The sequence below is a fragment of the Ostrinia furnacalis genome, unplaced genomic scaffold (genome assembly GCF_004193835.3).
Source record: "Ostrinia furnacalis isolate ACB-3 unplaced genomic scaffold, ASM419383v2 OfSCF0154, whole genome shotgun sequence".
Taxonomy (NCBI): domain Eukaryota; kingdom Metazoa; phylum Arthropoda; class Insecta; order Lepidoptera; family Crambidae; genus Ostrinia; species Ostrinia furnacalis.
The window spans coordinates 33105-57889 of record NW_021130393.1 but is presented as its reverse complement, the minus strand read 5'-3'; the positions used below and the strand labels follow the sequence as shown (position 1 = coordinate 57889).

General features: G+C 34.9%; 1 protein-coding gene across 1 annotated transcript in view; it reads left to right on the top strand.

Moving 5' to 3' along the window:
- Nucleotides 1-299: 299 nt before the first annotated feature.
- Nucleotides 300-24785, top strand: part of LOC114352865 (protein eva-1 homolog C-like) — a gene marked incomplete at its 3' end in the record, with an annotated part of 55215 nt that continues 30729 nt past the window's right edge. Inside the window, exons 1-2 of the mRNA XM_028304612.1 lie at nt 300-495; nt 11081-11249. Of these exons, the coding sequence (XP_028160413.1) occupies nt 11180-11249 (70 nt within the window). The remainder of the gene's footprint in view (nt 496-11080; nt 11250-24785) is intronic.

The window sequence follows — 24785 nt, the reverse complement described above, 5'->3', positions numbered from 1 at the left end:
TTCAGTAGCCAAATAAATTGTTTAAATCAGAATATAAATATTTTTAAACTTTTTCTCTGACTTCATAGCTATATTTATTCGAATATTATTCCTTTTCTATCTTACAAACTATTTCGTAAATCCCCGTACCACCCAACGTCTTCAAGCTAACAACCGCGGAATTAAACGTAACACCATTAGCTTACACTTTCATAGCGATAAATCAGCTTTTGTTTACGTTTATCGTTACGTGGTAGCCGCCCTGCGCAGTTTGGGCGAGATTCTGGGCGATTCAGAATCTTCAGTCGGCTGAGCGCAACCGCCCGCGCACCACGCGCCGTCGTCCCATTCGAATTTCGAACTTCGAAGTTCGCGCATCTGTGCAACTTGTGTTCGTGATTTCAGTAAAACAGTTCGTTTAATGCCGTGAACGTGTTAATGGAAGTTTGATTTGAATTTTGGATTGCGTGGAATGATTTTGTTAAAGTGCACGCTTTGAGGATTTGGTTCGAACATGTAAGTTGGTTTTAAGTGTATTAAGTGTTTTAGATAACTGGTGATAATAGACGGATCATAACTCAAAATTAGCCCAATTTAGTATGGAACTTAATTCACTGAAGATTTATTGCACACAAGCTAATTTAATTAAGCGTTTAGTCAAATCCATGTGATTGCACAGATTAGTTCAACGAAATGTGAATTTACCAAATGAGTTTTGAATGCTTTGTCTTTTATAATGAAATCAGTGAAACCAAAAACGTATAAAGTATAAAATTAACATTTGAAATATGATTAGGGTCAAATTATTTTAATAATTATAATTTAATGTTGAGAATAAATACTTTAATTCCAAGCTCAGGTATACTAAGTAAGATTAAAATTATAATAATGAATTAGGTACTAAAAAAATTAGCTTTACCATCACCAAAAATTCTAGTAACTTAATGGTTGATTAGGAGAAAAGCTTCTAGGCGTAAAAATGACCAATCCTATATTTTTGTATAACATTTAGACAATTTTTGCATTATAGGTAAAATAATTAGAATTAAAATAATTAGAATTAAAATATGCAAATAGAAATATTTACTCATTAATTAATGTTTCAATTAATTTTAAATTTGTAAGACGACGAATTTAAATTGACACAGCATTAGGCCTGTATTTCTAAATGTAAAAGCTATGACATGGAAATTTTAGGCAAAATGTCTTTTTCGGAGAATTTCTACGTTTCCCAGAACTCTGGTATCGTTCAAGCTCTTACATTAATAGGTACAAAGTCAAGTTTTAACGAGAAACAACCATTATGAGTTTTGGAAATATTATTGATTAAGACGTCATCACTTTTTAATGCTGAATTTGGAAAATATCGGCGTAGGATTATAAGAAGCACTTGTCAGATTTTAATGAAAATATTTTTTTTTATGAAAAATACGCAATTAATTTGATTTTAATGAAAAATAAACAATTTAAGTAGGTGTGTACTTATTGATTATAATTAACTATTCAAATAGGATGACATTTAGATCTCTATATACATAAATAGTCTTTAGGCTTTCGGTCGGATCGAGCCATGGCAAATGATTTTGGCAACTTATATTAAACTTTTGACTCTGATTTTTTGTCCGCATAAACCAGGACACCGTAATTTGAATAATTAACTCAATAAATAAATTAAAGCCTAGCCTTTAGAATACACAGTTTCTATTGGCGCGTTCTATGGAATTATATCTTAGTATCCTCGTTTAAGTATGCAGGATTAGGTATCTGTGAATTTAACTTTGTTGGGCGTTCATGCATACACATCAAATTTCACTATAATACTCGTATTAGTGTGTCCATAGAAACCTAGTTTACCGCGTTTCCACGCCGATATTTCGTGAAATTTAGCGAAAATTCCGTGGAGCAACGTGCATTGGGATATGCGCTTGCTTGAGTACACTCAAACGGGATTTTTTCACCTCTCTTTCCCACCGCTGTAACTCCTGTGTAGCCAGGATCTATATCTTGACCGCCAATAAAAACCTAACCAGTGAGTATACCTACTCAAGCTTTATCTTACATAATGTGAGGGTTTTATAATTCAGTTCGTTTATAGTTAGTTAGTTTCTGGGATAGCAGAATAGGACCACCCCACTACTTATTGAAGCCTCACACTAGTTACTATCCGTCTGGCCAGCGTGTAGTCCTTATGCCTACCTATACAGGATGTTAGGTAAATGGGTATATGAGCCGACACTAGCCCATGTTAACAAAAGCATAAAAATGGTATGGTACACCCTGTAGAGAATAAGGAGCATGCTCCTGCAGTCAAATCTATAGAGATGACCTGATGATGATGATGATGAGTGTCGTACTTTTTCATTGGATTATACACCTATATGAACTAACCTTGATAAATTCTAAAAGTAGGCATTACTAACAGTCATAAAAAGAAATAAGCTTAGCCACAGTTCCTTTGCCATCAAAGCCATCTCTGCGTGAATGAAAAACAGAGAGAGAGAGCTTATTTATTTAAGTCCTTAATACCTAAACATTTAAACAGATTAAATTACCATAACATTCATTCATATTATAAATCAGTGCAGATTCTTTCGAACGACGATTGAGCTTGTATATTATATGACGTCATAATCTTATAATTTTAGTTAGATAGATGGCGCAAAAAACTTTGCAAACGTTAATGTTTGAAGGTCCTTAGGGTTGTGTAAGCTTGGGTACTCACGTAGGCAGGGTCCATTACTCTGCGTGGCTCTGCATACTAAAATGATACCTGAAAAAGGAAAAAGGACTTAATATCTTAATTATAATGTAGACATGTCAACGTCATGTCATGTTTCGTCAGTAACTGTAGGTAGGTAGTACTATTTGTTTTTTTTTGGTAGGTATTTTATGTTATGGCTTAGATAGACAGATAACAGCGATAGTTTTACTCATTGTAGGCTTGCTTTATTTAGGGCTAGATTGCAGCGTTTTAAGAGTTAGAACAAAGGATATTTTACACAGGTTGTTCCAAAAATCGGGACAAGTCCAGAATTTTGTAGATTGGAAATGTGATTCATTTTTTGCTTGATGTTACTTTTATGGATAGCCTTATAAAATACGAAGTTACATTCAAATTATTATAAAAAAAATACATTATTTTGTCTGATCTTTTATCAGAAAAAGGGGTTACCAGTTTATGAACAACCCCATCTTTTTTGAGGCAGCGCTATAAAAGTAATAGCGCAATAATTCCACAGCGCGAGCTTCGTTAAAATAAGGTTAATGCTTGGAGCAGGACAGGTTTATAAGGAGACGGCATGGAACGCTTAACCCTTGCCAAAACATGTGGCCATATGACCTGGAAACTGTCGAGTGTGAATGTGTTGGTATTTTATGTGTCTACTTTGAATTGGTGGTTCTGCATTCATTTTGTTCGTTCGGTTCAGCTAAAGGACGTCCACTGCTGGATAAAGGCCTCCCCCAAGGATTTCCATAACGCATCCAGGTACTTTCCGCGACCTTCACCAGATCGTCGATCCACCTAGTGGGGCCTATCCGCACATTTTGCATTTACAGACTTGCAAATTTAAAAGTTAGACCGGTTGAAGTTTCAAGACGCAGCGATTAGTCGGTCATACTATACCACCCTAGAGCGTGTCTGTTCTTAAAATAATTGTGCCCTCAGCCAGGCTAGGATGCGCGCCGTGATTAAATCGTATCGATCATTTTCGACGACAAATGTATGGGTTTGTCACCTAAATTCGATAAAAAGACATTATTACTCGTAGCTTGTCGCGGTTTAGAGCATCGTATAGGCCTATTGGCTGGGTCTGCACTATGTACAACAATGTCACAACTCTCCCCGGTCTCTCCTACAATCTTCCAATTAACAGTTGAATTTGCTATTAAAATAAAAAACATGAAAACAAAAAAAAATCCATTTTAAAAATAACCATGGAAATATCGTATACCATAACAGCAATTTTAGTTATAGGCGTTCCATTCCACTTTCTATTCCCCATGTAACTTCAATTTATTTTTGATGAAACGTTCCTGATGAAACCATATATTTTTTATTACCTTTTACTTTGAAGGTTCGCAATATGGATTTTCCTGTATAAAAGGGGAAACAACATGAATAGTTTAGTTTTATTCACGAATATGGAATCACGTGTGTCTTTCAAATAATGTTTTTTATTGTGCTAAAGATAAACTTGGAACATAAAAAAAGGCTATCGTGGTATCAGTTAGTAGATACAACAATGTCTTAACGTGTGCCTTTCGTATTAAGTTACTTTAAATATATTTACAAAATACATAAATAGGTAATTCTTTTTACACAACTGAGGAATCATTCCCGATGTTTTCATAAATAATGGAATTAGCAATGTGTTTCTTATTCAAGTTTAAGTTATAGGAAGAAAAATAGCTTGAACTTTCAAGGCTGACTTGCACGACCTAATTTTGACCGTAACTATGACGATAACCGGTGTGTTTTTTGTAGAGTTTGACAGATTTTTGACGTTTTTCAAAGTTAAAGTAAGATGGTGCAAGTTGCAACCCAGCGTAAATAACTTCCTGCAAAATAAATTTCTTTTAGGAACAAAGGGGAATAAGGTCATACATATTTGAATTCATCAGGATCTTACCAAATTCATGTCTCGATATTTCACAAGGCCCAAAAAGAAGGCTAGTAAGGTACATTACCCGCATTTCCTCCATAAATACGCCTATTAAAATATGCGCTCCATCATGATATATTTTGACCTCATCTAAAAGGGTTGATGTATAATTTCTCTAATTGCAGCCGTTGCTCTTGATTTATCGTTTTGTTATGAATCACGCCACTTTCTCATTACATTTACAGCTCCGACAGTAAAATTTTCTTCCATCAAGCCACTTACACGCGATTCAAGTAACGTCTGTATTCACAAAAAAAGCTTTAGAAAGTTGGATACTTACTACATTTATTATAAAAAAGATGAAAACGTTCTATTGTCTTGCTGAAACCAGAAAAACGCGTAGGTTGTATTCAATATGAAAATTCTACTTATTAATTTACAGATAAAAAGTTTATAGGAAAAATGTGTAGTGAATGAGGCTCGTGTAGATTCAAAGATTAAAGAAGTTTTATTTCCAAATCATGTCTTAATTGTTAGTGTTGTAATAAACTCTACGTTCTTTATCGACAAGAAAACAACTTTTTTTTATTTTTAAACAATTTTATTACTCCACCCTCACAGTCAAGTCAGAAATGACACACAAAAATAGATTCGACTAAAACGCGTCACTGCACTTATCTCGATTAAAAAACGTACTCAAGAAAAAGCAGATGAGACGACAGTATACAAACCGGTTTTTGTGACAAAACAGATAAAAGATGTGCGGGGATAAGACGAAACAGCCCGCAACGATGCTAAATGGAGGGGGAGTCTAAAAAAGGACAGAGTGCCGAAAGAACGCGCGGCCACCTGTTCTGTCCCTTTCAGGGGGTGTAATATATCAAAATCATAATAGGCAGGCCCAATTTCCCTGGCCCGCTGTGTATTTGTCACACTGTTAATTGCTTTATAACTGTAACTGAGTCCTTTTTGTTGTACTGCTAATTTTTCTTCCATCTTGTCACTGTTCAGTTTGTGATTGAGTAGAATTTTTGTCGTTGTAAAAGATTTATAGTACGTCGTTATTTAACGCTCATTGTAGAGTGATCATCTAATTTAAGTACAACATCATTTTGCTAGATGCGATTGCATATGCTATTTTACATACAAATAGGTATTATGTTACCTATTGTATTATGGAAAGTTACGCCATTAGTGGAGATCAAAAATTAATAATACAGCTATTTCCAGCAAGAAAATACATTTTGAAATCAAATCACTATGATTTGAATCAAATAAATGAAATTAACAATGAACTTATATATTCACTGTGTTTTGGGTTAATTAATTAATTGTTTGGGTGATGATTTAAAATTGACGATGAAGAATGAATATTAATATTTTAAACAATATTGTTACCTAGGTGTTTATGAAGCCATTAGCTCAATCAGTAAAAATAAGGTGAATATTTTGTACATTTTTCTTAAACCAAAAGTTCTTTACTCCTGTTATTCGTAATTGTACTACCGACCTTAAAATGTACAAGGGTTAAATTACCTTCTATAATTAAAGGTTCTCGAACACAAGTCTTGTATTACAGTCGCATTCTCTAGGGTCATAAACTGTGCGTCTAGTCGGATGTAAAGGGTTCCTTAGGAGTAGGGTTACCATTATGTAAGTCTTGACAATACTGTATCGAACAGGCTTTACAAAGATCATTTAGTTTTTAGGCTGATACTGTGTTTCTAAAAATTGTAGGTACTCCATTATTACCATACCTATGGATGTCTGGCTGAAAAAATATTTTGTATTTTTCCCTCAAATGTGGAATGTATAATTGCGCTTTTGAGCCTAACCTAGAACTTCAAACGAGTCTAAAAGCGCCTTATAACTTCAGGAGTGTTTTGCCAACCCACGTATGATGATTTATTAAAATTTTAGTCATTTGTGCAACCCGTAACATTTAGGTTTTTCAATAAAAAAAAAGTTTTAATCCGGAATGTCCGTGAAAATCAGAATAGATGGCAGCCCTATCGAGCCAGCCATTATGTAGTTGAAGATACCATAGCTTAAGAGTTTGAGTTAAGACATAGCAGACCATTTGCAGTTTATGGGGTACTAGCGCGAGTAGTGACCTGAAACTTGGTGTTTACAGCGCCGCTTCTTGTAAATTATGTTTGTGACATTTTCCTCGTATGAAAAAGATGAACTGTATTCATCATCATCATCATTTCAGCCATAGGACGTCCACTGCTGAACATAGGCCTCCCCCAATGCTTTCCATGTTGATCGATTGGTAGCGGCCTGCGTCCAGCGCTTCCCTGCTACCTTTACGATGTCGTCGAACTGTATTAAATAGATGTAATGTGCATCTTCATCTTCCATAACGTGTGTTTTATAGCAATTGGGTTCATTACAATGTCATACTTTTTGATCCACTCATGTGTCTGTCATGACACCGAAGTACGGAATCCTTTAGTTCTTTCAGACAGATTGGTTCAAGCCAAATCAAGGCAGGAATAGGTACTAATAAATGGGAATTCAAACACAAGGGGTATGCTAGATTGAACTAGAATTCAAACGAGACTCCTTTAGGGCTATATTTCACCGGGATACCATGGCGGCCCAACCAGTCGCCGCTACCAACAAAATGTATACAGCTTTGCGCAACCAAACGGACACCAGGTGAGTAATTTTGGTTGCGCCGCCATGGTGTCCCGGTGAAATATAGCCCTTAAAGATCATAAATTAATCTAATTAACTAAACATGATGTAATTTTTCTATCAAAATTAAAACATAGAGGTCTATTACGCATATCTCACATCATGACGTATCGCAACGTATAGTGTAGGTAGGTTTCTACCTATTTCTCTAGTTGAAAATTACTTTGAATTGTTGCCTAATATAGGCTACCAAATTCGGAATGGAATGTAAATCTCGAACTGCGAAAGCAATTCAAATCTGCATACCGATGTCAATGAAAACATCAGGAACTTACTGAACTAAGCTAGTGTTGTAAACAGAAATTCCTAGGAAAATTCTTCAAGTTGAGAAATATTACCTGGTAACAGAACTATTCACTCCTCATCATTTCTACTGTAGCTACTACAGTGCTACACTTTCTTGTAATTAGGATTTCTTTTTTACCGCAACAAGGAAGCTCTTGGCTTGCATCTCACTTGATGGACAGTGATGATCATGCCGAAGGTGGAAGCGAGCTTCACCCGGAATCCTCAACCACATAGGAACTGACTATTCATACTTCTTAACTGCCGGAACATAACAATGCTGCTAAAATTGTGGTTATAGCGACATATTTTAGATCCGCTAGATAGGTGGACTTAGAACAAGCCGAACAAAAAAATTCACTGGGAATTGAACCCGCCACCTCTGGGTCTGAAGCAGGTGGTCTTACCACACCACAGAGGCGGTTACAACTCAACCAACGACAAAAAATCAACCACTGAAAGCCATGTTTTTTCGTAGTATCTTCCAATATTTTCACTCAAGTGAAATATTCCGGCAATATCACCTACTTGAACGAAGTTCTCAGGAACGGTGCATTTCTAGTTGTAATAATTAGAATTCATGAAGTGATACGAACTTTATCCGGGGTAATATAATAACTGTGACAGTGAACTTACCTGGCGTGGAGCCAGTAGCAGAGTTAGATTAAACTAAATACTTACGGCGGTTTTGATGGCTTCCAAATGTGTTGTTAGTTTTATTAATAGAATAACTTTTAAGAACGATCTAGCTTCTGTAGTAATTGTTTTAACAACTTATTGCTAATAGAAATTAATTTGTTGGATAAGTAGGTAAGAACCGTCTCTAGTAACGTGGTAAACCTGAAAAGCAACTTTAAAGTATAGTAAACGCCCTGAAATACGGTTAGGTATCGTGGAATTCAAAGTTGAATAGTTGATTCAATCTAAAAGGAGTTGTATTTAAAGATTATTGGGAGAACAAAGCCGAAGATATAGCAAAAACCTGCATTTCATAATAAGTAGATAGATATGAAAAATAAAATCAGCTGTCTGTGACGTGTGTTTTAAAATTTGGATATCATTTTCATCCAAAAATTTTACAAATTCTATCCACCATTTTCATGCCCTTGACAACTAACGATATTCCATTTCCATTTACAAAAATAATACGCTTTTAAAGCCATTACGCCAAAACGTAGCGCCTAAACGAAACGTGTCCGAAAGAACAAAACAATAAACTTGTTTTAATTGTTCCCAAATGCTGCGTTGTTTTTGATTTCGGACGAAACTTTTTTGGGAGCGATCAGTAAATATGATTAACGATTGTGTACGATTCGATTGTAATCGTTATTGGACGACGATTTGGTATTATTCTCTTGTATATTGCCTTGTTTATGTGAGATAGACTAAGTTTTGATAGTCTTTGGTTTCAACAATTACTTTTGGAAGAGCGTTATCGTTTTTTCTCTTTTTTATTTTGTCAGGGTGTTTCAAAGCGAGTTATAAAGTTTTAATTGCCTATAAGGTTTGTTTATTTTAAAAGGTGTCAAGCTTTTGCAAAGTGATAGGTGAGTACCTAAACATTTATCCATCGATTAAGCTCCCAGTCAACAACACTTTTTCGTTACAGTAAATCTCACATGAAGATGCCACAAAAATAAATAGAATATGTAGTGGTATTTCAATTACGTGGCTTAATTACTTAGTCAGGTACTATAAGAAACTACAAAGTCCTCCCACAAGGTAGACTGACAACATTGTTAAGGTAGCAAGAAGGCGCTGGACGCAGGCCGCTACCAACCGGTCAACAAGGAAAGCATTGGGGGAGGCCTATGTTCAGCAATAGACGTCCCGTGGCTGAGATGATGATGATGATAAGAAACTATAAAGTTATAATTTGTTTTGGGAACGTGAATTTGTTTTATGATACTCACCTATCACTACCGGTTTGTCACTTCAGAAGAAACAAATATTACGCATGGGGCTTAAGAAACAACAAAGATAAAAGCCCGTCTTACAACTATAAAAGCTACATGCGTTATTCTAACGTATTTCCCAAATAAGTCCTTTTTGTTACACAGGCGCTGCTATACAGACGGACGGCCAGATCAAAGGATCGCAAATTTAATTCATGGCCATTGTTTTCGTCCCCTATCGGTAGGCGTGGGAGATATCAAAAGATTTACAATCCAAATAATCCGTCTTTGGAACAAGTCGAATTTGTTCACGAAATGCTCGGAGAATAACGGTTGTTTTTGCAATTTAATTTTATTTATGTTTTAGTGATAGTTAATAGAGAAGTAGGATAATGGATCGTTGTAGATACTATTTTATGGTGAAACATTTATTTTTTTACTGCAGTAAAATAGTTTATTACACATCGTTCTTCGCTTTTATTTTGGTGCTACGTCTACAGGTGTGGAAATACAAATCACTTTTAACTTAAGTAGTGCCCTTTATTATCTTAATCAGGTCTTTTAGTCTTCACTGCGAGCACCATGCACCACTAAATTTTCCTTCACTACACTTTCCATACTGATTGTCAGGTTGGGATGCTATATTTTTCTGAGCACTTGCTGCGCTTGAGCAAATGCTGGTAGAGCGAATCTAAACAAATAAAGATCCGGTTTTGGTTTTGAAAGATTTGATTTATCACTCATGAGAGATAGAGAGGCGATATTTTAATTTCTTTTCCTCAAAAATCAATCTATGATGTGTTATTTTATAAAGTTATGAAAGGTTAAAGGTCAATAAGTATGTGACCCTGTACTCAAATCTACTCAAGATAACCTTAAACCGTGTAACAAAAGGCTTACTTCAACCACTTATTTGTAGTCCTTTTAACCACTTATATGTAGCCTAAGTTCTCTAATCCTGGTTTGTGTTTTCGGTCGGCTCACCGCACCGATCTCTATCTCATGGCTCTTGTTTTGAGATATCTGCAATAATATACGGTCTTGTTTATTAAGCTCTTGACCCGGCTAAATAGGGCGTACTTAGGCTGGGTTGCACCACCAAACTTTGACCGTAACTATAACGATAACCGGTGAATTTTGTATGGAGTTGGACAGATTTTTGACGTTTGTTAAAGTTAAAGTAAGATGGTGCAACCCAGCCTTAGTGATGGGAGATTGCGAACTACTCGAGTATTTATTGCCGGTACTTTTTGGGGTGTTTATTTAGTGGAAACGAAACAAATGGGGGAAGGAAGTGTAAACAAGGCTTATAAGAACATTTTCCTGATTTTTCCCATTTTGTAAATCATCCGGGCTAGGATGCGTGCCGTGATTTTTTTCTTTTTTTATTTTGATTATCTCTATGGCTTTAATAATTTATTTAGTTCTTATCTTAGTTTGTATAAAGCGAAATAATGTTGAGATCATCATGAAAGTTCAGTGTGTGCTTTAGTTCATTTTGTTGGCGCGGACTCTACTGCTACAAATTGTAAAAATAAATCCATCTGAACAAATCCATTCCATTCTCCCCATTACCCCAGAAACGTTGACACAGAAATCTCCCTATTGTTGCAGATCGGGTTCCCTCCGTGCGTGAACACCGGAGGGACATGGTCGTTAACACGTTCGAGTCTCGGACGTGCGGCGACGTGGGCGCATGACAGCTGACGCAAGATGGCGCGCGCGAGCTTGATGGTGGTGCTATGCGCTGCAATGTTTCCCGTGCACCGGGCAGATAACCTTGGTGAGTGTGTCATTTTTGGCGACTTTGGAAATATCGTCACCGTTTTTGTGATTTTATTTGTCTGACGGGATGATAAATTAGAGGGTTAAGACGTGTCTTGTCGTATACTAAGGCTGGGCTGCACCATCTTACTTTAACTTAGACAAACGTCAAACATCTGTCAAACTCCATACAAAAAACACCGGTTATCGTTAAAGTTACGGTCAAAGTTAGGTGGTGCAAGCAACTTAGACTAAATTATGAAAGATTCCGTTTCGATGCTTCACGACAAAACACTTCAGATAAATAAAATAAGTTTATCTGAAGTGTTTTGTTTTAATAAAGTAAGTTCTGCATCTTTAGCGTTAGATTAACAATGTGATGTAAATAAATCTGTTGAGCTGCATTGTCTACTACACTGTTATACCTACTTTCGGCCTGGTCATAAATTTTCAACAGATGAAATGCAGAGCAACATCTTCCCCGTACCGTTTAAAATAGTATAGGTGGAATTGTGTAAACTTTACTTTATTATATCATTTGACAGTTCATAACGTACGATTATTCTGTCAAACGCTTAGTTTAAAGGATTTTATCGTACGTTATGAACTGTCAAATAATTAAGATTGCTTTACACAATTCCACCTCAGATTAGATCTACCCATAAGGTTTGATCCCATTGTTATGTCAGCTACCTAACAAGGAATTGAGCTGAAACCTTGACATAATTCATTAATGGGTATTTGATTTGGTTTGACCAAAGATTGGGACCGAAGAACCAAGTAAATACGAGTCGTTACACTGCCTTAAATTTCAAAGGAGCCCGATCGGAACTAGGTAATTTACTTTTGTCCCAATTATTTGAGTTGCTCGTACGAGCAAAAGGACTTCTAGCTAAACCATTTGAGAATTTTTAAGTTACATCGACGGTTTCCCAAGTTTACGTTGGAACTAGGTCAGATGTTTGAATCAATAAAAAGTTTCTTCTCCTATTCGGTATGTTTGTATTATGGAAACTTTATATCAGGTCTTTTGTGATTGAAAAGGTATTTCTTACAGTGATTTTTTTGCAGCTTTTCAATTATAAAAACAGTGTCATAAATCCTATTCATCTCTCAAATAATGTGCAGACCATTTTCTTCTCAGAAATTAAGTATCTAAGATTGTGGTTTACGTAAGAAAATAGAAGAAGATATTAATAGACAATTTGTCGTCGTTTCAACCAAAGGACGTTCACTGCTAGAAAAAAGCTCCGTCGATGATTTCCACAATGACCGGTTATGTACTGCATACAAGTGTTTCCCGCGACCTTAACTGGATCGTCGCTCCACTGAGAGGCCTGCCCACACCGCGTCTTCTGGTCCATGGTTGCACTCGAGAACTTTTCTGCTTCAACGACCATCAGTTCTACGAGATACCTAAGTATGTACAATCTGTGAAAAAATCTTTACCTACATAAATACGAATAGCAAAACCAATTCATCGTTGTAACACTTCACCATTAAATATATAATTTTATGTCTACAAGCGTACATAAACAACTGTAACGTACCTACTTCCGAACGCGCGGGCGCCTAGTCATACGATTGTTATTCTATGTGCTGAAGCTTTAGTAACACAACCATAGACCAAGTAAAACAGCCAGTTCAATTTTATTAGCATACTTATCAAAATTTTCCGTATAAATAATATTCTCATTTTCGGGAAAAGATGATAGGTAACGATGTGTTTTTTATTTATGTCTTTGTTTGTTTGTGTATTCCTTAAAATTTTCCTCCACGACTGAATCCTTAGAAGGAGGAAGTAATCTTTATTCTGAGGAAATTCGGGTTTTAAGTCGTTTGCATTCAACAAACCCAACAGGAAACCAAGGTGTTTTTTTTTTACTAATTGAATCGAGTCTAATTCAAATAATAACTCAGAAAGTTTCTTGTTTTAACTACAAAAATGATCACTCCTTTAACAAGTATAACTTTGTGCATAGTCTGAAGTGTACATACATAATAAAGAGTAAGAAGATGCCTGCTTATAGTCCAGTAGAATTAGCTTTTAAATCGGAAATAATTAGCAACATTACTTTACCCGATGTGGGTAGATGTCATCATTTTATATGTACAAATGACATAAATGTTACACTTTAAAATAGTTTTATTATAATATTTTTGATGATTTTTTAGGTTCTTTCATTTGTTCCAAACGCACATACTTATATATATACTATAAGAAACGTCTATAAAATTTACCTTCACAGTTATTTTAATATCCTCACTGTGTAGATTTTTAAAATATTTGTTTAGATAATCTAAGGGCGTAAAGGACAAATTATTTAGACTTGGGTATGAAAATGTAAGGTTGTATAGGACAATAGATATACTACATGTACATTATACGCCCAAAAATTTGTGTTTACTTGTTCTTTACTACCATGGTAACTGTACTAAAAAATCAAATGGTATTTACATCCCAATTTTCACGATGAATTCTGTTTAGCTTATCAAATATGATGGGTCGTAAAGGCACTTTTTTTGGGAATTTCGACAAACTAAATATACAGATCGATAGAGAATTAAATTCTGAGTAAAACTGTATAAATAACTCATTTTCGGTATTTTGTCCTTTACGACCTTTGAGCCCAGAGGTATCGTTATGGTCTTCAACACTCAATTAGAACGATGACTTAAATAGTTGGGCTATTTCTAGAGAAAGGTTTTTTAATTTAAAAATAAACTTACTTCGGTCCGTTACTTTCATGGGCCGTCGTGCACTTCATCATCGTGGGTCACAAAAATGCTAAGTAAGGTGCTTGGACGAACAAACCACTGGACGCGTAACGAGTGACGTTTTCGTCTTTACCCCGCTAGCACTTACCAAGGCTTAATTAGCCATGGTAAATGTTGTCAGGTTGTCACTTTGCCAGTATGACGCGAGCTCTCGAAGAGTAAACANGAAGTCGGTTGAAAATAGAATCCTTTTGTTTTAAACACCAAAGAAAAGACACCTGACTATCCGTTTATTTAAATTCTAGCTACTTTCTCATTGTGACTGTATTGCGCTTATAAAAGTCATGCTGTTCTCCCTTTTCTGTGGTTCAATGCCGAATTTCATTCCAGACAATAATAAAAGAAGATATTTTGGGATAATATCGTGTAATTGCGGTACGATTACTTTAGTAGGGACTAGGGACACGTGGAGCCTTCATGTTTTATATTTTTCGTAAGTCTTCAAAAGAATTATTGTTATTTCTATTACTATTACTTGGTATTTTATTTTCGCCAAAAGTTATGATTGTCAGTTAAGACAACAGCTTTATTACAATTTCATGTAGGTACTTACTTATAGGATTGAATTTTATTTACTGTATATTTTTAATCTGCTCGTTGCAATTTTAAAAGTTTTACAGACTTGTTATTAGACAACACTTTGTTTTTGTTTTCATTTACTCCCATACTTATTCATAAAAAATACAAACGTCTGCTAAATCTATTTTAGTTAAAATATTATTAGTTTTTGTCTTGTTCTCAATGTTAAAGGGATAAAAGATGTTTTAACTAAAATAGTTTTAGCAAATGTTAGTACTTTTTATGAATATGAGATTTAGACTATAGGTATATTTTTATGCAAAATATGCATCATAGAGATACATAATAAAGCTCGTGCTAATTTGGGGCTACTTGATTAGTATGACAGTTGGATCAATTTATTAATACATAAATTACACTACCAATTATATTCGTAACAATATTATCTGGTCGTTGCAACAATAATCTAGTCAAATTGATTGGTGAGTGAACAATAGCGGTAATAATCATTTGCCGTAATTACAACGCAGTTACACTGATTGTTATTGCTATAACAGTGGTATTTGCAACATCCCATTTCAATTGTTGTTATGAATTATGACTAACATGTCGTGGTGGTTGAATATTGAGCTACCTCAGCACCCGACTTGCAATGTGAGATTTTCGGGAGCCTGAAAAGACTATTTTTTATTTATTTAAAAAGGTATCAATCAGCCTCTCTTAGTTTCATTCGGATTTAACCTTGAAAAACTCACAAAAAATTATTTTACTTTTATATTCATTTAGATATTTCAGTCTTATTACTATAGAAGTTTAAGATAGTTTAGTCTTATTACTGCAAACGTTGTGATGGGGAAAGAGATGAGATTTTTGGTTTTACGAATGTAGAGAATAATACAAAGCAATAAAAACCATCTGTTATGGGGGCATTTTTTGGAGTAATTTATCAAATACCCAAAAAACACGAATTTAAATGTAGAATTTTTTCAAAAGTATCATTTAATTTTATATTATTTGTTGGCATTTTCTGGGTATTTTATGTATTTTATTAGTATCGCCTGTTATTTTACTGTTTTTATTTTATCAGGATATACCTCTTAGTTTAAAAGTTATTACGTTTTCTTTAGAATAAGTAATTGAAAGAAAAAAAAACTATAAAAATAAAAAACTGATATTTTTTGACTTTTTTTTATCGATAAAAATATTATAATTTCATATGTACACTTTATCACTCACACTGTATATTTAGATTCCTCTGGAGTGATTTTTGATTTATTGTTTGAAAATTGGGGGATCCTGGTACACTAACAGAAGTAAAACATTTTATTAAACCTAAAAGCTTTTACCTTTATTAAACAGTCAAAAATCTGACACGAAAACTCCGAAAATCACGAATTCCATTAGCTACCTTCCCACTAGTGTTGATTAGTCCGAAAACGTCACAATTCGTTTCCCCAAAGAACCCCAACTACACAAATCTTTGGTTCCGTGACGTTTCTATTAACCGATGGTGAAACTTACCAAATTATACCACGGTAGAAGGAAAGACGTGACTGAGTGGATTCTACTAACACGTGCCCCGAGCACAATGGGTCATATCGCAGGAAGAAAAGCCTGTCCATTAGTGTAATGGTGGCGTTAAAAATACACAGTCATTGATTTTGGAACGGGTAAAGGTCGGGCCGGAAAACGTAGCATGGACAGGCCGCCTACTAGGTGGACCGACGATCTGGTGAAGCTCGCGGGAAGAACCTGGATGCGGGCAGCGTAGGACCGGTCGTTATGGAAAGTTTAGGGCAGTGTTTTTCAACCTGTGGGTCGTGACCCCCTGGGGGGTCGCGAAGCCTCTATAAGGGGGTCGCGAGAGGTCGTAAAAACTACGTCAGTAAAAAAAAAACTTATAGAGACAGATTAATCCGAAATCTAATTATGCAAATGTTGTATGGATTAAAGTATTCAGTCCCTACAAACATCTTTGCAACATTATAAAATGCATGAAAAAAAAGCGAACGGTCGGGGGGTCGCCAATAATTTTTTCATACTAGGGGGGTAGTGTCATGAAAAAGGTTGAAAAACACTGGTTTAGGGGGAGGCCTTTGTCCAGCAGTGGACGTCATTTGGCTGAAACGAACGAAAGGTCGATAAAAAGGACATGTCACAAACAGGTAACGCTTTGCCTGAAATACGAACCCCCCACATTTTTGTTTTGAAAATGTAAATGTCACGTCTCTATATTTCGCATCGAAACAGCTTCAGAAAAGAGTATGAAAACTTATAATCGTCATCTGATTGATATCCTAAATTTAATTAATTTTCTAATAAGTATATAAAATTCAATACGAGTTCTTATACCCTTTTATTCCAGTGTAGAGTTTTCTCATTATGGCAGATAAGTATGTTAAAGGATTGGCTAATATTTTATTTACTTTACAAGCTGTAAACATTTACATACAATTACAGTTGCCATATAATTATATTATGAATATACGCAAAATCATTATATTGGGCTGTGACGACGGTGTTAATCCCCCATAATGAGCAAGGGAGCCGTGTTTACATGATTTTGTAATGATGTTTGTATTACACTAAGATGAGCAGCCTTTGATGACTAAAATAGTATGAATGTAATTAGATATAACCAAACATTACGTTATTATGGTTACGATTATGTGGGATAATTAGACGGTGAAATCTTATAGCACTGTTGGGAAGATGATAAGTACTTATCAATAAACATTCCTCGTAGAATGGATCCAGAGATTTAAAAAGGATCACAAAAGAATGTTTTATGTTAAAAATTCTTCAACTTTAGCTAAAAACAGAAAAAGTAACAGTAATGTAATAATCTCATAATATTTATTCTGTAGTTTGTTAGGTTCGGTTTAGTAAACTAATAATTACTTAATTGAGCAATGATAAAATGAATGTATGACATTAACTGCTAATAAAACCCTCAAGTTTCCTTGATTTTTCCTTATTATTTTATTCAAAGGGCATGTTCCTAAGTAAATATAAGATAACTAGTTTCAGTAGGTACGTATTTAATAACACTCTTTAAAGTAGGTCCTCCACAAAATAAACAATATTAATGACCGACCATTGAGTCTGATATTATAACGAGTAAGAATCTGGCGTCCATTTATTTTGTTTAAACTCATCAAAATGAGAAGTAACTCCATTTCAGGTATTCCACCAACAATTTACTAATGGAGACGTCTAAAATAAAAGCACTGTGACGCCGAAATAATATTCCTGAGTAACTTTTGGCTCGAGTGCTGTTCTACCCACGTCAAGTGTCGAAGGCATGCTTTATTTTTTCGCATCTGTCAGTTGCAACCCCTTTTTTGTGAAGTTATAATATTTTTGTCCTCTTTATTGCTTTTAAATGTACCTTCTGCTCGTGATAAGGATCCGTTTAGTCGAAAATGTTGGGTGTTGTGAATGTGAGTGAATTTTGAAATATTTTCAGTCTGGTAGATTTTGAACTTTGAATTATTGTAGTGCTAAATTCGTTTTTCACTTGTATTTTTAAATGAAAATACTCATCATCTAAGAAGTCTTTATTTATTTATACGTGTAATAAGTGATGTTGTACTTTTCAGAATTAAATCTGAACAATATTTGCTTTTTACCTTCACACATCATCCATTAGAAAACTACATAACGTAACACTCTATATGATAATAATATTGCAAAATAGCCAAAAAATATTCCATATTTTCCTATTGATAGAATAACACAAAATTCGCTTTACTTAAACCTTCATAATGTTATTTAAAATTCCTAACGCAAATACGAACGGTTCTTAACTTTAGTAAATATCGTACACACTTTTTGCTGCGCTAACACCGCACATTAAAACATCAGGATCGTGACGATACAGTCAACCGCACATTAAACTTTTTATGGCGAATTCTCCCTTATTATAGCTATATAAGATCCCACACTTTAGCTTGATGTGCTGTCGTTTGTACGAAAGCTTTTAACCCGTTACCGCAATGTAATGCTTAACACGAGCTTTTGAGCGAGCTTTAAAGTCAACGGTATGCTAAATACGTTAGTATCGACATGACGACCTTTACTATCTTTTTTATATATGCTAGAAACAGTGAGAGAGCGGGATAGAGATTAATCAAGAAATGGTATTCCGAAGTAGGACCTCAATTGACACTAGTAAAGTTAAATTTTATGCTGAACAATGGAGGAAACGTGATTGAGTACCTCATTTTACTAGAACAGGCGTCGAAAAGCAAAATAAAAAGACCTGACGCAAAATCTATCACTACTTCCTCACACAAAAAGTAATGGACGGATTTTTATAGACTTATCAATGTTGTAGCTTAAATTATCATCAATTTCAAAAAGCTAGTTTTGTGTGTAAAATCCATAATTAAATCATTACATCATTGCCAATGTAATTTTTTTATTAAGCCCTGTCTCATTTCTAAGCATAAGTATGTGTGCTAAACATCAGAAATAGGAAAGATCATTTGTTTAACTACACTGTTTCTCCAGGCATGCCAATTACTCTAATTAGACCAAACCACTCCAACGCCATGGGACGTACTATTTGAGATAATATTCTTGGAATTAATTCTTATCCAGTTTCCAAGCAAAAACTTAGATAGAACCGTCCCCTGTCGACTAATTTAACAAATAACTGTAGTACAACTCAACAAACACTGTTGAAATAAATGAGAAGCCTTGAGCTAGTTCATTGAGCCTCTTCTAACTTGATTCTGTAGTTCAATGGAGAGTAGTTAAGGCCGCAGTAGACGTGCTACGTTTTTAGTAACGATTTTTAGAGGATTTGAATTTTAACTAAAACAATATTTTTAAAAGGCATTCCGCGAATAGAGCTGGTAGTAATGAACTAAAAGACGCTGATGATATTACAATCATAGATTATATTATTAATAAGTTCTAATATAATGAAAAAAAAAAACCATTTTTGTGTTCCGTTCTACGAAGTCTTTACGAGGTGATATAATATCATTTTTTTATCATCATATTAATACTTTTAAACTTGTACATTTCAATAATTACACTGATTTCAAGTCCTAGTGCTCATATAATAGTAATGAAATCGACAGCAGAATTTGTGCAGATTTAATTTAATTAAAAAAAACTTATTACGTTTTCGCAAACTCGGTACCAAATGTTACTCTAATAGCCAGGATTGGACGAATAGACAGTAAGATACCCTGATCGAACGTAGTGACTCGCCAAAACGTGATGCAGCATTGACGCTATCGCTAAATCGCGATTTCAAATCGAGATCGCACGTCTGCTATGGCCTTAAGTTTTGCAAACATTGATTCTGAAAAGTTTGAAACATTTAGGCTGGATTGCACCATCTTACTTTAACTTTGACAAACGTCAAAAATCTGTGTCTGTAAAAAACTGTCAAATCCCATAGATAAAACACCGGTTATTGTTATTAGTTACGGTCAAAGTTAGGTGGTGCAATTTAGCCTTAGTGTCTGTAATATTATGTTTGTTTTAGTAGTATGTAGTAGGTACCAATTTAATCATTTATGTAAATAGAAAAAGCTAGCTGAATTATAGCTAGCATTCACTAACATATTTAAGTAGGTACTAATTTACACGAATTTTCACTAACACCGTTGTGACTATTAACAAGTTAAACGATAATTTTCTCTAATCGCCCAAAGCACTCGGCCATCGCCGTAAAATATGCGAATTTAAACTAACCACTTTATCGGGGCTATCTGGAAGTCCATATTTCGTAATGCAGAGAGTGGCGCCACTATCGAGCGGCGCCGGAACGAATGCGATATATCTCTCGTACGAATCCAAACGGACAAATACTGAGTCAGTGCTGCCTACAATGGCTTTGATAAACTTTATACGGACTGGAATTGATTAAAAGCGTTATGAAACGTGTGTATTCCAGTTAGCAGACATGAACGAAAAATATGATCATTGGGATAGAGCTTTAAGTCTTCAGTCTTCATGTCATATTCGGCAAAATAAGATTTGATATTTGGCGGGACAAACAATGAGAATAGATCTAATTGAGCTGATCATGATAATATTATTAAATTAACTATAGGTAGGTACCACTAATGAGACAGAGAAGTGAATTTGACGGAATTTCAATAATATTTCTAAAAAATTCAAAACTTTATTTCGTTGTGAATTACAGGTACATGGGTTGTCAAATTATAAATCAGCTGCATTCCTGTGATTCCGCCTATTAGGCATACAATAGTTAGTGCTTAACTATCCTTTGTTATACCATAACTAATTTCCTTTAACATTTTAATCCTATAAAATACTAATTCACCATAACAGCACGCACGTTTACTCTCCACCCCAGTAAGTACTTAGTGGTTTTGCTAAGCAAGTAAGTATAGGGGGTGCAAGAAGGTAAAGGTCAACGTAGTTTGCACGTGCTTTTAAGCTTTAGTGGGCTTGTTTATGTTGCACGTTAATGGAAACGGCTATTAAATGAGAATTAACGGAACTTATCTTAAGTTTTTTTTTTATTATTTTAATGCTTTAGGTGAGATAACCTATAGCCTGAATTTATTTATTTATTTAAAACTTTTATGCACGTAAACCACGGTACAAAGGCGAACTTAATGCCAATCGGCATTCTCCTCCAGTATTCATTTCATTAACTAAAGAATTTCAATTTTAAAGAAATTTTAGTCAAATTAGCGATCAACCTCGGAGATGATAAGCTGAAATTTCGAATACACCTAAATATCATACTAACATTATTTTGGCGTTCTGACAGATTAGCAAAAGATTCTTACCAAATACAATATTGTGTTTTTAAAGTTACGGTTTTCTATTGCTTACAAGCCCGTTTGCGTTTCTCTTAAAAAAGGTGGAATGCGAATGAAACTTACACAGGACATAAAACACCAGAGGGTCCAGAGAGTAGTAAATAGTGATAGAACGCTGTAGTTTGAGAGAAACATTTTCAGTAAACACTGTTCAGCTAAATACCGTGTTTGACTTGACGTAGTTACCGACTGCACCATTGATTTAAACTAGTAACGGGCACTAACGAGGTAACTTGCCCATGATAGTGTTGAGCTTGACAACTTTCCGACTAGTCGCAACAAGTCGAGTGACCTACCTACGGGTTGAATAACTTGTTCGGATATTGGCACTAGCTTTATGCTCAGATTTGTAAAACTACTAGGATTCGTATTACAAAATCTATGATATCGATAACAAGGTATTTTATTATCTGCAATCTTAGCATTTCAAATTCATGGTGTCAAATCAATAACATGGTTTTTCTATGTCTGCAGTTCTAGCATTTCCGCAAGTCTTAGTTTGCTTACTCTAATGTAACTCTAAACTATTTGGTTTCGAGAAAATTGTGTTAGTTTAAACGTGTGTTTTTCGTAGTTTAAGTGGTTCTCTTGTTGAAGTGTGTAAATCTCTTGAAACACAAGGAATAACGGGAAATCAAATAACATCTGCGATCTCGTCAACTACTCCAAGTAAAAGGGCGAAGAGCAATAGAAAGTTGCGGCAAAAGAAATATTATTGCGCGTGTTTTATTTCAAAGACGAATACGGAGTTGGGGAAGTAATGAAGAAAAATGGATCCGTGTTCTGACTAGTTGTATCGGTAGACTTAGGATCTTTTTCTGATGTACTTGTTTGAGGACACTTGAAAAACATAAGCCTCCTTCTGGCGCACTTGGATAAAAAGAGCTTGAGTTGATGCAGAAGGTCTTTTGTATGTAATTGCTGCTTAACTGCTCTTTAATACATCTTACTTGACTGGTGTAGATTTGATGTATGATTCAAATATACCACCTAAGAAGAATATGCGGAATCAATTAAAAAAGCTGTTCCGTACAAATTCAAACAGACAAAATGTCTACGATTTCACCGACCATCTTCTAATATTACATTTCTTTGTGTTTATAGAAAAAAATTGGGTAAATGGGGATTATTGTGGTGAAACTATCCCCTAAGGAGTATCATAATATAATACAATAACCTTGAACCATTATCTATTTGTCTGTTTACACCCTGACATTATTCAAAGCCTCCAAGGGCACGATAATGTGATACGCTTCAATTCACATTCCAGTCAAAAATATGAGCATTTGGGTTGTTGAAAGGACTTTTCGTATGACGACCACAACTCGGCCAATTTTCTTTTGTGCTCTATTCATCAGAAATAGAATCTGTTTTTGAATGACAATACATTTAGTTGTCCCTTGAGGTGTATGTTGGATAGCCATTTTCCTTTTCTCTCGCTTCATGAACATTCAATTTTTACATATGTGCTCATCGGCTTACCCGGGATTTTGTTACGTAGACGATATTATTATTTCCTTTGGAGTCGGTACACGCTGTTACACTGAAACATTTATTTTGTGGATGCGAAATTAGATGGGCCCAAGGCGGTTATCTGATTGATGGTGTGCGATAACTGAATAGAAAAGACGAAATTTTGGGGAAAATTCGGTGCTTTTCTTCGTGTGGATGTTAGTTCTTGTAACTGCTCTTTGAGATTCTGCTTCTGAAATGGCTGTTTTGCTTTCTAGTACAAAGAGATAGTCATGTTAATATGTGAGTGTTTTGAGATATCTAAAACTTAAAAAAGCATGTACCTACTAAATGAGAAACTACTTTGCTTAGAAAAGTATTTTTTACAATTTGGTGTTACCATAAAATTAATTATAATTCAGAGAATGAATCCGTTATCCAGTTAGATTCTCAGATGCGAGGACATACGTGATATAATTATTTTGAGAGATTTTGTTCCTAGATTTATTATGATAAAGATTGGTAATATGATAGCAAACTCGTGTCGTTGTTCGAAAAGAAATATTAGGATTCTGCACCTACTACGGAATGTCAAGCTGTCAGTCCGATTGAACCATATTAGGAGCCTGTAGTCCTATACTTAGGTATAGGTATATACAACCCTAGGGTTGTGCTTGTAGCCTTTACTTGAAAACTTATGTATGATAGAAGGAAAGGAAATACTGTTAAGATTCATCATCATTTCAGCCATAGGACGTCCACTACCGAACATAGGCCTCCCCCAATGATTTCCATGTTGATCAATTGGTAGCGGTCCAGCGCCTTTCTGTGCTACCTTTATCATGTCCTCGGTCCACCTTGTGGGTGAACATCCTACGCTGCGCTTTCCGGTACGTGGCCTCCAATCCAGAACCTTGCTGCCCCAATGGCCGTCAGTTCCTATATGCACTTCAGCTTGCTAATTCGTTGGGATATGTCAGCGACTTTAGTTCGCTTACGGATCTCCTCATTTCTGATTCGATCTCGTAAAGAAACACCTAGCTAACAAAGATTGGTACCATGCAGTCACATTACAAACATTATAAAATAGCTGTAGAACGACTTTGGGTACTTCTCATTTACACTCAAATTTGATGGTCACACAATAATACTTCATAAACGGTATAAGTTAGAACAATAACTTTGAAATCAGATGATAAAATATCTATTTAGCTACATACAAAATAAATTTTATCGTAATACAAGCAAAATTAATACGAAAAAATCACATGAAACGATAAAAAACGGGGTCATTTTTCGCGTTCTCATCGTGTCACACCTTCAGTTGCAATGAAACATTTGGTTACTGCATTCACAATTTTCATTCAATTTGTGTGTAGCATATACTAAAATCATCGTAATCAAATATACTTTCTACACAATAGTAAAAAAAAATTCTTCTTATAATTATTTTGAATTGAGAAAGCGAAATACGTTGGTCACACGATTTTAGATACCTAAAATTTTGAGTAATAATACAAGATTGCCGGTAAACCGAACACCAGCAACCAATCACAGCGTTCTATTCGGTTAACGTCAGTCACGCTTCGACCATTGGGGAGGTGAGATAGGTCGATCTTCGCTCCGCGAAAAAAATACGTAACTTTTTGTGATTATCCATAGACATACCGTCGCTTGCTTGAACAATATTTTCTACCTCTAAAATTTAAACAATTTAATTGAAACTTTGCCATTGAAAACTTAACATGTTAGACTTATTTGTGTAGTATTCAACTTGAACCGTTAAATTCAAATTTAAGGATAATTCATAAAAAACTAAAATTTTCGTCACCTTCGTGGCATCACCTTCGTGGTGTTTTATACACGAAGGTGATTTTAGGCCACGAAAGTGATTTCTTGCTTTGGTTTATTTTAAAATATAGTGACTGGTGTTTATGTTTTTACAATATTTTAATAACTAATAAATTATACGTGGTAAGTGTGAAAAA